Source organism: Herpailurus yagouaroundi, unplaced genomic scaffold (genome assembly GCF_014898765.1).
Source record: "Herpailurus yagouaroundi ecotype Mexico unplaced genomic scaffold, PumYag 140, whole genome shotgun sequence".
Lineage (NCBI taxonomy): Eukaryota > Metazoa > Chordata > Mammalia > Carnivora > Felidae > Herpailurus > Herpailurus yagouaroundi.
Window position 1 is genome coordinate 59,065,587 of NW_024412395.1, and position 13,860 is coordinate 59,079,446.

Genomic DNA, 13,860 nt, shown 5'->3' on the forward strand with positions numbered 1-13,860 from the left:
TCCAATGGAGGTTTTCCTGAGGGAAGTCAAAGAACAAGAATTCGCAATTAGCAAGTAAAGAGTTTACAAAACTGGGTACAGGCATGAAGAACTGGGAGGAAAAGAAGACAGTGAAGGTTTTGGTTTTATGAAGTGTCAAACTCTGTGCTATATATCTGTGATATCCATTAATCTGGTGATTTTTGTGTTACCCCTGCACTTTTAGGTAATAGAATTTCTGGCAGTGTATCGATGGTTTGGAAAGGGCAAGTTTCAGAAAATGGAAAAAGCTTTGTTTTGAACTCACATGTCTTGAGCAGAGCTATTTACTTCCTGACCATACCTTCCTACATATGCAGTAGGCAAAACCTTACATGTTCCGATAAATAATGTGCCCTTTCTTTGGCACCAGTGTGATCTTCTACAGCATCTCTTACCTCCTGTTCTCAACAAATTGGATGTCATGATTTGACTGTGACACGGAATTGCCATGGCAGTGTATGTTCCCATTTGTATCCTCATTTGATATCCTCACGTATCCTTATGTGTAAAATAAATTCTACACATTTTCAAAAATTTGATGGCATATGAGTTTGTAATGCTCATTCATGATCAATAACAAGAACATTGTAAAATGATGTGATTGACATAGGATAGAGACACATAGAGAAAGGGAACTGGAAACTAGATGCCATGGCATCAATTTAAGACTATCAAGACAAAACATTAGGGATGATAGATCTAAAGGCCTACAGGAGGCCAGAGGAAATAACACATTTATAATGATGTCTGAAAAAGTACAGACTCAGAGCAGTATAGACTTTATTATGTCTGCTATAAGAGACACAGTCTTTGGTCTGATCAAATACCTTTAAACATTCCCCACTGGAATAATGACCCAAGGCCAGAGCTTGCACCAAACAGTACAGCGACGGTGTTAAGGCTCTCTGTGGGACAGAATTGTACAAGTAATATTTTCCTATATGCATACCAAAGGAAGATTTGTTCAGTCCTGTCATTTAAAAAAAATTTTTTTTTAATGTTTATTTATTTTTGAGAGAGAGTGTGAGCAGGGGAGGGGGCAGAGAGAGAGGGAGACAGGATCTGCAGCAGGCTCTGAGCTGTCAGCACAGAGCCCAACACAGGGCTCGAACTCACAAACAGCGAGATCATGCCCTGAGCCGAAGCCGGTCGCTTAACCGACTGAGCCACCCAGGCGCCCTAGTCCTGTCATTTTTATATTATCCTTTCATTTGTAATGCTATGAAATGTATCAGCAAGTGAAATGTTAATTCCTGGGTCCTTATTGAATATTTTAAAAATTGGATATGTATACATGTTATTAAAGTTAGAACTGGGAAGAACCTCATCAATTTTGACATAGGTGTTCTCCTATCTCCTGAAGGGGGAGAACTGCCTACTGGAACAAAGAGGTCTATTTCATGGTGCCACTATTCATGTTCACAGGATAAAGCAACCGGAAACAGAATTATCTTTCCTGAAAGTTAAATCTGCAAAATAACACATTTATTATGCCAAAATTACATGTATTGAGGGGATCAAAATATGTTCTCATGGAGGGAAAACAGAAAATACAAGTTCTAGAAAAGTAACTCTTTTATATATAAAGTACAGGAAGTAGCTAAGAAAATTTAGAAATAAAATACACTATAGTTCATCATGTTGATATACATTGTATTCCTTGGAAGAAATGAAGCCATCACCATCATGATCATTCTTCTTAAAAATATCTTCTAAAACTGCATTCTGATATGACTGGTCACGAGGCTTCTCATCTTTTTCAAATTCCCTTTTCAGGTAATTATTTATCTAGAGGGCCAAAATATGTCTTTAATAAAAAAGTACCACAGTAAATATCCAGTAACTTTAAGGAAATGTTTACGTAAGGAGACTGAAATCTACTTATAATAAGTGATAAAAAATTGTTAAAAGCTATTTGAGGTTTTATTTTTTAACCTTTAAAGCAATTTTCTGAAAAGAAACATCTTCAAATTAGCTTCCCCTGAGGTTATAGATGTTAGTTGTACATACCCAAAGATTAACATCAGAATTGAATTTTGTTGAAACTTAAGTGTTTTCTAGTAATCTACACTGTCCACATTATGAAAGGAAAATCATCCTTAAGGATTTCTATTAGTGAATAAAATCCAAATTGGCATTTTTATAATCTCTAAAATTAATGAATATATTCTATTATCAATAAAACTCACCCATAATTTTTGAAATAAAATTTAATTTTCTTAATTTTTCTATGTTTCTATAACTCTCCTTCAAATCCATACATATGACAATCTCTATATAATAATGTCAAATAAAGAACAGATATTCTTTTTTTTCTATGTTTATTTTGAGAGAGAGAGAGAGAGAGCACATGAGCAGGGGAGGGGCAGAGAGAGAGGGAGAGAGAATATCCCAAGCAGGCTCCACACTGACAGCACGGAGGTGACATGGGGTTCGATCTCATGAACCATGAGATCATGACCTGAGCCGAAATCAACAGTTGAACACTCAACCGACTGAGCCACCCAGGTGCCCCTGAAGAAAAGGTATTCTTAAGTATTCTTTCTCTGTATAATATGACATTTCTACTAGCCACATGTGACTACTAAGCACTTGAAATGTGGCTAGATCAAATTGAGATATGCTACTACTATAAGGGTAAAATACACAACAAATTTTGAAGACAACAAAAAATATCTCACTGATTATTTTTGATTTCATGTTGAAGTGGAAATATTTTAGATATACTGAGTTAGACAAAACATACTATTAAAATTAATTTCACCTGTTTATTTTTGTTTTTTAAGATGTGGCTACTAAAAGTGTTTAAATTATGTACATGACTTGTGGCACACAGGTGGCTCAGTCGGTTAAGCATACCACTCTTAATCTCGGTTCAGGTCATGATCTCACAGTTCATGGGATCTAGCCTCACGTTGGGTTGTGCACTAACGGTGTGGAGCCTGCTTGGGATTCTCTCTCTTCCTCTCTCACTGTCTCCCTGCCCACCTCCCCCCACCCCAAGCTGTCTTTCAAAATAAACTCAGAAAAAATAAATTATATATGTGACTCAATTGTATTTCCACTGGCAAGTGCTAATTTATATAGTAACTATAGAAAGCAGTGTGTAATAATCTGGAGATAATGTCCAGCAAGGCTGGGCACTTTAAAAAAAAATTTAATGTTTATTTTTGAGACAGAGACAGAGCATGAGCAAGGGAGGGGCAGAGACAGAGGGAGACACAGAATCCTTAGCAGGCTACAGGCTCTAAGCTGTCAGCACAGAGCCCGATGAGGGGCTTGAACTCATGAACCATGAGATCATGACCTGAGCTGAAGTCAGGCATTTAACCCACTGAGCCACCCAGGCATCCCAAGGCTGGGCATTTTAGAGGAAAGACTATTTTTGAAAGCTAAAGTTAAACTCTGAGAGGTATTTAGCAGTACAGATCCCAACTCAATCCATCATGAGTAGACTTTATTTTAGAATGATCAATGGATCTTAATGAAGTATATATAAACTGTTCTCAAATGGGACTTAAGTCCTATTGAGGGAGATACATTTTTATTCCAGTTGAGCCTCAGCAATCCTATGAAGGTGAAAAGAATTTTAAAGAACCTCAAATCTTCCTCAGTTTCTAAGTAAATATACTGACCCTCAAAATGTACTTTTCTAGTACACTGTAGTGGCGAGGTACAAAATGGCAGTGGGTAAGAACATAACCTTAATGTAGTGTATTCCCCTTCTCTCCCACCTTATACTAAGGAAATAATTGACACAATCTGATGATGAAGGGAGGAAGTTTCTTTTAGTTCATATTTCAAATCCTGGTTTTGTCATATACTGGTTGTGTGGTCTTGAACAGATAACGTCTTTGAACCTCAATTCTGTCATCTGTAGAAGGAGGGAAACAGTACCTTTATGGTAGGATTGATGTAAGGATTAGAGTAATATTTATAGATGTCAATAAAAGATAGCTATTGTTATTCAAGCATGTGAAAATCACTCTGACCATCTAGTGATAATGCAGGCGATACCTGAGAGACATCTGGGCAGATGGTAGCTAAGCAGGTCACTGTTTTTGGACTTTCTCTACTTTTATTTTCCCGAAAAAACTAAAGATCTCATAAGGTCTCCTGAGGGAGTGTTCATACCGCAGAACATGCCTTTTTGGGTGCAGTTGATAATGAATGGTCTGTGTGCATAGGCTGAGCTCTTGGGTCCCATGTGAATTCATCTGCTGCTGTTCACTCTACAAGTCATACGGAGTCAACGCAAAGCACATACTGGGATGAATTTTCCAGCCCTCTAATTGTCCTCCTTCTTCAGGAATGGGGTATGTTCACATTCACATATTCCTCTTCCACTGGTGAGCAGCAAAGGACCTTTAGGAAAAGGTCCTTGCTAATACCCTGGAGGAGGAAGTAGCATCAGGGTGGGGGAAGGACTAGGGATGGAGAGGAAAAAAAAAAAAAAAAACCCGAGAAAGGGGGCTTACTTGTCTCCTGAAATCAATGACTCAGGTAGCTTTTATCACTTAGGTGGTAGAGCCATGCCTGTTAAACTGTTTTCAAACAAGAGGGCAGACAATTGGGTTACTCAATTTAAGGCAAAAGGGTATAGTCAGTGAGACTAGGTAAGGCACCAGTCTTCAAGAGTACAAACACTAGCCCTGAAACATCTGTGCTGGAAATTCCCTGAAAGAGGCAGGTTAGGCCATGGTTAAGAGCACAGAAGTAGAGCCAGACTGCTGAGCTGCAATCTGAAGTCACTTACAGTGGTGTGACCTTAGCCAGTTCCTCGACATCATTTCCCCCTTCTCTAAATAGAGATAATGACAGGTGTCTACCTCATAAGTTGTCATAAAGATGATGCTTGCTAGCCCTTTTCAGAATTTCATGTAATCCCCACAATCCTGTGAGGTAGAAATTATTTGCCCTGTTCCAAATTCCTATGGTGGTGCTTGAATGAGATTTGTTCCTGTAGTCTAGAAACTGGGGATGCCCTGTAGAAATTAGCTTGGTATTTTAATGACCCTCTGGCAGGGAGAAAGGCAGCTGAACAGGATGACTCAGTTACAAGTTTTATACTCAAAAAGCACATTTTCTTCTTGGAGCTTAGAGTTTTTAGTAACCAGCTCTATTTTGTTTCAAAGTTTATTTATTTTGAGAGAGAGAGAGCAGGGGAGGGACAGAGAGAAAGGGAGAGAGAGAATCCCAAGTAGGCTCCTCTCTGTCAGCACGGAGCCCCATGTGGTGCTCAAACCCACGAACTATGAGATCGTGACCTGAGCTGAAATCAAAAGTTGGATGCTTAACCAACTGAGCAACCCAGTGGCCCCTTAGTAATCAGCTCTATTAAAAGCAATGTAATCAGCCCATGCTTGGTAGAGCTACAAAATGACAGCTGTAACATGGATGTCTTTAAATTGTGATTGAAAAAACGAGACTGTACACGTGGAACTTAGTTTGAATTACCTCAGTTTTAGAGAGTTGCCTATCATTGTCCATGTCTATCTGTTTAAATGTTTCAATGCTTCGTGGTCCTTTGGTCACAGCATAAAGTTCAATCTCAAAAATCAATGTTGCATCAGGTGGAATCTTGCCTTCTGCTAAAGGTATAATTTTTAACAGTTTAACTGATGAAGATAAAGTTCACATATTTATTCACAAGTAGCCATTATAACATCATGATTATATTATTTCATATTTATAAAAACTACCTACTTGGCTTACTTTTAAGGAGGTATTTTCCATGTTTTTAAACCAAATCAGTTCTAAGGACCTCATGGGCCCTTATTTCCTGGTTAAATTAAAATATAGATTGTGTAATTTTTGTTAATTTACCCCATCATTATACAGGAGGGAGCTGGTGCAGAGAAGAAATAAATGGGCAGAAAAATTTCAAAGTGTAAATCAGTAATCTTTTAAAAAATGATATTGTATAGTTATTTGAAAGCATAAATAAAACATTTTTCCATAGACTTATCTTTCCACTCCTTTACAGACATCAAAACATAAGTGCAATGACAGAATAATCCAGTAACAATTTTATGAAACAATTTCTAATCATAATAAAGAATTTTAAGTATTAAGTTAAGTAGTTCTCTTTAATAAAGTTAACCTATTAACTGATATCACAGATGATTTTAACAACCTATGAGCTATTTCAGATGACTGTTTCATAAAAATAACCTACTGAAATGACTTGCTAAGAGGCAGCAGTTAGCTTGTGTCACCAAGATATTCCAGAGTCTACCAGGGTCTCATCCATTATAGGCACTCAAATATTTGTTGAATGAATGATCCCTCTGGTTTATTTTTAAAATGGCTATTTGTTCTTTGAAGGAAATAGTGATTTCTTTAATGAAACAGTGAAGAATTCTTGCTAAAGTATTTATATAACCCAAAGAGAAAAGAACTTGAAAGTTATAGCCGAAAGAAGTGAATCAGTCATCTTCAAAGCCAAGACAGAAAAATCTACCTCTGCATCATCACGTGACTAATGAAGTCCCACGTAATATATCACATACCTGACATTAGAGTAAAAGAGCTACAGATTAATTCCATGATCAGTTTTACAAAATCCATTCCTATTCTGTCCAGTTACAATCTCCTTATGACAGGAAAATAACTAATCATAATAATTAAAGATAACCTCAAACACAAATTCAACTTAAGAAAAAATATTGCACGTACATATGAAGTTTCTGAATAGTTCTGCTGTAAAAGCAGAAAATATTGCCACTTAGGTTTTCTCTTACAAAGAAATTAGAGCAGAAAGAAAATGAAAAAGGTAAGTTTGCTATAGAATGACTTGTATTTAGAGAAGCAAATCAAAGACACAGGAGTTAATGTAAAGAATCTATACATACCACATGTACTGTTAATTAAAGTACTAAAAAGTCACATGCATTTCAAGACATGCAAGGGTGCTCTGTGACATGAAGCAAGGATACCGTGCAGAGGGAAGCCTTCTTCAAGTACTACCTAAAATAAAGTTATAGCTGGTGTTAGTAACATAAGTAACTTATGCAAGTAACTTAAAAATGAGTAATAACTTATTTTAAAAAGCTTATTTGATCAAGAAGTTGTTTGTTAAGCAGTTACTTACATCTTCACTACATCTTTTAAGTACTCTAATCCTACATATCAAGCAGGTAACCAGCAGTTAAGTATGCTCCAAAGAACATACTTTTGTTGGGCCTCAGTTTCCTTATGTGTAAAACAAGAGTGTTGGTGGTGTTACTAATGAGATTTATCATTTTTATGTGTACTGGAGAAACCTCAAATTAAATATGAACTAACTTCTTCAAAGTTAAACTTGTGTATCTCTACAGCAGGGGTCTGGTTTATTCATAGCTTAGGCAGCCAGGGTAGTCATTCATAGTTAAGCATAAATTAGTTTCAGAAAAGGAAACCTAAGTGGTCATTTGCTGAGGGGTAAGGGGGCTCAATAGGATGGATGAGCACCTATTGATGAGGGATGTGGTTAAAATGAGATTAAAGAGTCTGAAAGGCATACTCTGCCTATATCATTTTGCCTCGAATTGGCCTTGACCTATGACAATAATTTTGGACAAGTATTGCATTCAGTTTAATTTATCTCCAATTTTTTTTTTTCTCTCCCTCTCCCAGATTCCTCTATGACTAAAAACAGGATATATAAATTATGGTTCCATGGGAGCTATTTTGATGGGACCAAATGATTGGCCAAAAGCATCGAAAATGAAGTTGGAGTTACATGGAACTGTCTCTAGGAGTTTTAAGTCTGGGTCGGCCTTGCACCACTAACCTCTTTCTAGTCCACTTTGGTGCAGTGATCCCCTGCTCTTACTGGAAAGAGGTGAGGGAATTACTACTATTAATGAGGTAACCAAACAGCCTCAAAGAGGTTGTGCCATTTCAATGAAATATTTGGGAGTAATGACAATATCTCATCGTAGAAAACTAATCTTTAATGACTTTCATTATATACTAAGTATTTTAAGTAGGTGGGGTTAGCAAGTGTTCTAAATAGCCTGAGGAAGGAATGATTCTGTCTTCCTAGTCTTTACACGGCAACAGGGAGCAAGGACCTAACTGAGAATGCAAAGTAAAAACTGCCTCTGCCAAGCTGACCATTTTCCCCTTTTAAAAACCGTCCCTCTTTATTTAGCTCCACCTTTAATTTTAGTAATTTAAAAGATTTTCAATTTTCGAAAAATTGATACATATGCATGGTAAAAGATTTAAATAGTACAACATACTACAGGGTAAGAAGAAATCTCGTCACCCTTGACCCTCAGGCTTCCTTCTCAGGAACCCTTAATGTCGTCAGATGACTGTGTATCCTTCCACATATAATCTGTGTAGATACATGATGCATATGTGAAAACGCCCCCCTCACACGTAAGCTCTTTGAGGATAGGAAATTGTTTCTTCTATGTATGTTGCCTTATGCTCAGTGCCTAGAACTGGCCCTGGCAGTTGATGCTCAAGAAATACTTGTTGCATGAATACATTCTATCCCATTTTATTTTTTTTTTTAATTTTTTTTTCAACGTTTTTTATTTATTTTTGGGACAGAGAGAGACAGAGCATGAACGGGGGAGGGGCAGAGAGAGAGGGAGACACAGAATCGGAAACAGGCTCCAGGCTCTGAGCCATCAGCCCAGAGCCTGACGCGGGGCTCGAACTCACGGACCGCGAGATCGTGACCTGGCTGAAGTCGGACGCTTAACCGACTGCGCCACCCAGGCGCCCCTCCCATTTTATTTTTAACATACTAATACATATGGCTCTACTGCATTCTTTTTACTGGCTGCATCATAATCCATTGTATAGATATGCCATAATTTAACTAAAATAATTCCTTATTAATGGATACTCAGGTAGTTTCCAGTCTTTTGCTACCGAATAAAAGTCTGTATGAATGGTTTTTTATATATACCTTTGTGTACATTTCTATAAATGGAGCTATTGGGTCAGAGGATATGTGCTTTTAAATTTTGATAGAAATTGCTAGCAAGGTCACATGATTTATATTCCCAGCAATAAGGCATGAGACTGCTGGTGTTTCCATACCTGTGCCAACTTTTATGCCTTTGATAATCTGATGAGTGAAAATGGTGAATCACTTTGTTTTAATTTCCCTTTAATTATTAATGAAACTAAGTATTGTCATAGATTTACAGGTTATTTGTATTTTTTTGTTAGCGGGCTGCTTGTTTATGAACCTATCCATTTCTAGGGCTAGGTCATTTTTATTATTCGTTAGTAAGAGTCTTCATAATAGTTGCAAACATTTTCCCCATTTACCAGCTCTTCCCAGGTTCTCAGGTCTAATTGTGAGATTTCAAATAAGATATTGAAGCAAGCAGTTCATTTCTTCTACATTTCAAGGCTTCACCTGAATTTGGGTACCAGTGACTGACAGTTGTTATATTCAGATGTTCTTTTTTTCTATGTTCTAGTACTGTCCTTTTACTCTAAAATCATATGTTTCAGTTTCCTGAGTTTTATAAATTTGACTTTGGTACTGCTTACCAAAGGCATATACTATAGACATTTATGTGATAATAAAATAACATATACTAAAATACATAAAAATGACAAAGGCAGAGCCTATAGAATATACAGGATCATTATGAGTACTGCCATTATGTGAGGGAAAGAACTCGCCAGAGATCTGTCTCCCAACAATGTCTTATTTTCATTCTATGTAAAAAGTGGGGACCAAGCTGGTCTGGACTAGATATAGCTAAAGTTTATTGGACCCAACAGTTCTGTAAATATTTCCTCTGTGATGTTTTATTTGTTTGTTTTAGTGATTCAAAAGTTTTTAATTGTGGGATATACATGTAACAAATAGTTACCACTGTCACCATTTTAGGTTCAGTACAGTTAAATACATTCACATTGCTGTGCAACCAATCTCCAGAACTATTTCATCTTGCAAAGCTGAAACTTTACATCTATTAAACAACAACTCCCTATTCCACCCTCTTCTCAGCTCCTTCTTTGAATTTGACTATTCCATGTACCTCATATAAGTGCAATCATACAATATTTGTTTTTGTGATTGGCTTAGTATAATGTACTCAAGGTTCATCCATGTTGTAGCATGTATCAGAATTTCCTACCTTTTTAAGGCTGAATAATATTCCACTGCATGTGTATATATGTTGTTTATCCATTCATCTGTCAATGGATATGGGTTATTTCCACTTTTTGGCTATTGTGAATGGTGCTGCTATGAACATGAGTATACAAATATCTCTTCTAGACCTTGCTTTCAATTCTTTTGGATATATATACCCAAAGCTATGATTTATTTATTTTTTAGCTATGATTTATTTTTAAATATAACTTAAAGATATAAATATTAAAATACTTTACCATAACCTTCCTTTCCATATGCAAATGAAGGGGGTATAATCACTTTTCGCTTCTCTCCAGGGCACATATCCATCATCGCAATGTCTAGGCCTTTTATGACTTGCCCAACACCAAGAACAAACCATTTGGGGTGGCCTTCATTTTGTGTGCGGCTATAGTAAAAAAAAAACAACACTTAGGTAAACTGATTCTAAGATCAGTGAAATCAAACTTTAAAATACATCTGGACATTTAGTTATAATTTAAAATAGGAGTCCTCTCTGACTCTTTTCCCATATTAACACTCATTCTGAACCCCCTGGTGGAGTGTTTGGCTCAAACTTCTTTCATAATAGCCAGAAAGAAGTATGATTTGCCCAAAGCTAGTCATTAGGAACCATCTCATCTTTTTTATTGCCATCTTTGCAGAAATGATTCAACAGTTACTTTTTTAATGGGTCTCTGGCCACTAACTAGCTGCATGGCTTGTCCAAATAACTCATTTAAACTTTCTATGTTTGTTCTAAAAATGACGGTACAGGTTTAGCCTCAAAAAGTCATTTGAACAAAAATTAAAATTTGTATCTTTACTTATTAAATTTATCTATTTTCTTCTAATATTTATTTTATTTTTGAGAGCGAGATATACAGAGTGTGAGCAGAGGAAGGCCAGAGAGACGGAGACACAGAATCTGAAGCAGGCTCCAGGTTCTGAGCTATCAGCACAGAGCCTGACACGGGGCTTGAACTCAGGAACCGCCAGATCATGACCTGAGCCCAAGTTGGATGCTTAACCAATTGAGCCACCCAGGCGCCCCAATCTATTTTCTTCTAAGTACTAAGAACTTTCTCCAACCCTATCTTCATAGGATAATAGCACAGATGAAGAAAAGCCATTCTCCTTCTGAGTAATAAATGATCAATTAAATCAGAGTAGGCAGTGGTGAGATGAGGGAGGAGGTGGGAGAACACAGGGCCCAGAAGACACCAGGGAAGGTTATTGTTGTGGTTTTTTAATACAGTTGCAAAGTGGCCCTCAGCCTGTAAGTGTGTGCCTCTGAAGGCCAGTTAAAATCACTTAAACTACCCTACCTAATACTCTGTAAGGAGACTCCAACATACGGAGAAAAAAAAAAAAAAGTGAACATCCTTACAGACAGCTCCATAACTGACTTCTACAGATCCCAGGGGTGGGGGCGGGGGTCGGTGTCTGGAGGTAGTGTATTTCCGATAATCTCTTGGGCCAACATCATCAATTTAAAAAGTAATAGTTCAATAGGGAACTAAGGCATATCAGTAGGAATCCCCCCCCCCCCCCCCCCCCCCCCCGGCCCCAGGAATACAAGGCTCAAACCTTACTGTTACAAGAACAAACCAATCAACCAACCATTTAGGCTTCTGGTTGGTAGAGAGGGAGGCTAGTTTTCATGTATCAACTGGATGCGGGAGTAGTTCACAGCATTTCCTACCTGCAGTAGAATTTCGAACCGTCTTTAGCCAAGTAGCCGTCGTAATGGGCATTTAGCAGGTCTCCCTTCTTGCTTGTCTTGGAACAGTTTTCTGGACGATGCACAACTTCTATTTTCACTTCCTCTGTGCTCTCCTCTTCCTTTTGTCCCTGAGCTCCCCAAATGCCCCATACATAAAAGAAAACGATTAACCTGAATAAAAACTGCATGATTCCTGAAATTGGCCCCAGATGACAACTGCGTTCCTTCACGCGTGTCACTCGCTTCCAGAGGCAAAGGCAGCCCAGTTCCGACTCGTGGCAGGCATTGTTCTACGTCACAAAGGGCCGGGGGCGGGGCGGCCGATGGCTCCGCCCCCCCCGGGTTGCGCGCTTAGCCTCAGAATTTTCTTCCGTCCGGCGAGGTCCTGTCCCTCTGGTACCCGGCGCTTTAGATGGCTGTCATCAGTCGTTGAAGCAGTACTGAGCACTTGCACCGCTTCTCGTTAAATACGCACATTTTACAGCCGGTTTCCTCAGAGTTCTGTAGTAATGCTCGCATTTCCTAAAATGAAACCGGCAAAAGAAATAAACAGCCTAGGAGTGGGATGTTGTAGCTACAGAATACGGATGTCATTTTTGGGAGTAAAAGGTTTCTCCTCAGATCCCTAGGGAACAGCGGGCATCTGGCGAGGCAGTCTGCTTCTGCGGTGTCCTTGAAAGCACCTTCTCGGGGTGGAGTCATGCCTTAAGAGGTTCCAGGCTAAGCCTCATACAATCTGACCGCCACCTGGTCGCGAGTCAAGAAAGGTGCCGCTGCTCCTCGCTCCTTTAGATGAGTTTCCCAGGAGTCAACTCCCGCGGTTTGGGCGGGGCTGCTAGTTGGCGCTTCTTTCCCCCACCGCTCGGGGGCCGCCGTTCATGTGAGGGCTCGGGGGAGTTGAGGAAAACTCTTGATGGTGACCCTTTTCTTACCATCCACGGTACACAGATGAGAAAATGAAGTAATTTGAGTATTCGGCTTTTCCCCAAAAAACCTAATACGCAGCAGGGATTTGACCAAGTCTGACACAAAACCACCCTTCATCCCACCCCCAAACATTTTAGGATGAAAACTTTCAAACATACAGAAATACTGAATTTTATTACCTCATCGCCGCGGCCTTCCAACCACCACTTGGAGTCTATAGTTAACATGTAACTATATTCGATTTATTATCCATCCATCCATCCATCCAACACCTCACCTTATTTCCAAGGGAATACCCAAAGACTTTTTACCCAAATCAGAAAAGCTTCAGCACAGGCCTGGATTCGGTTCGGGAAAGAGAGGTGTTATTCTATTTGGTGATGCTAAGCAAAAATGCAGCACTGAGCTTGCTTTGCTTAAAGATCCAGCATTTAGTAAACCTGATTATTGTCATTAGGTAAGATGATCATTTCCAAACAGGATTTTTTTAAAATCATAAAAGCTAGGGGAAAGCCCTTATTTCTAGAATAAAATAAATTCCAAAGTTCGGTTCCATGTTTTATATTCTAAATGAAGTAGTGGCTAAGGTTAATTGTCAGCGTGGTGACAGTTCCCCTTGGGGCCCCTCGCGGTTCCTTGCCGGAGGATTTTCAGCGCCACACTGCCTAACTAGGAGATAGTTTCTTGGGCCCCCTGAATGTGAGGGTACGAGGGAAACATAAACGGGTAATCTTTTATTCTCCTGAAACACCACCACCGGAAGGACCTGAGGAAAACCCGAGAGGCCTACGAGACGTAGGGACTTGTGCTCCTGCAGCGAGTCCTCGGGTCGGCCGGGGGCTGCGCGCGCCGCGGAGTCCGCCTGCCGGGCTTAGAGGAGGCTTTAGCCCCGGGGCACGGTCGGTCCGAGCCTCTCCGGGGATTGGGGTGGGGGGGGAGAGGATGTGGGGAGCCCCGGGACCGCCGGCCGAAGGCCAGAGGAAGAATGAGGCGGAGTCAGGTGCCCGGGCTGGAAGGCCAAGGGTGCGCCGCGCCCGCCGGCCCCCTCACGCAGCCTCCGGCACCGCGGCTGGGCTGCAGGCCG

The 13,860-nt window shown here is 39.5% G+C and overlaps 1 protein-coding gene across 3 annotated transcripts; it reads right to left on the reverse strand.

Moving 5' to 3' along the window:
• Nucleotides 1–1,468: 1,468 nt before the first annotated feature.
• On the reverse strand, nucleotides 1,469–13,846 carry FKBP7 (FKBP prolyl isomerase 7). Of its 3 annotated transcripts, XM_040475522.1 has the most exons (5): nucleotides 13,054–13,846; nucleotides 11,829–12,371; nucleotides 10,381–10,532; nucleotides 5,479–5,612; nucleotides 1,469–1,809 (listed from the first exon to the last, which is right to left on the reverse strand). In XM_040475522.1, exons 2-5 carry the CDS (start codon nucleotides 12,035–12,037, stop codon nucleotides 1,648–1,650), a joined length of 657 nt encoding a protein of 218 aa, XP_040331456.1. In that variant the 5' UTR covers nucleotides 12,038–12,371; nucleotides 13,054–13,846; the 3' UTR covers nucleotides 1,469–1,647. The 3 variants fall into 3 exon arrangements, with proteins under 3 accessions (XP_040331456.1, XP_040331457.1, XP_040331455.1); XM_040475523.1 differs by lacking the exon at nucleotides 13,054–13,846 and having other exon boundaries at nucleotides 5,479–5,609; nucleotides 11,829–12,994; XM_040475521.1 differs by lacking the exon at nucleotides 13,054–13,846 and having other exon boundaries at nucleotides 11,829–12,916.
• Nucleotides 13,847–13,860: the final 14 nt, after the last annotated feature.

Coding starts and splice junctions, on each gene's coding strand:
- FKBP7 (XM_040475522.1), bottom strand. CDS start 12,037: ATGCAGTTTTTATTCAGGTTAATCGTTTTCTTTTATGTATGGGGCATT. Junction 10,533..11,828: donor GGTTCGAAATTCTACTGCAG/GTAGGAAATGCT, acceptor TTTTTACTATAG/CCGCACACAAAATGAAGGCC. Junction 5,613..10,380: donor ATATGGAAAGGAAGGTTATG/GTAAAGTATTTT, acceptor TTATACCTTTAG/CAGAAGGCAAGATTCCACCT.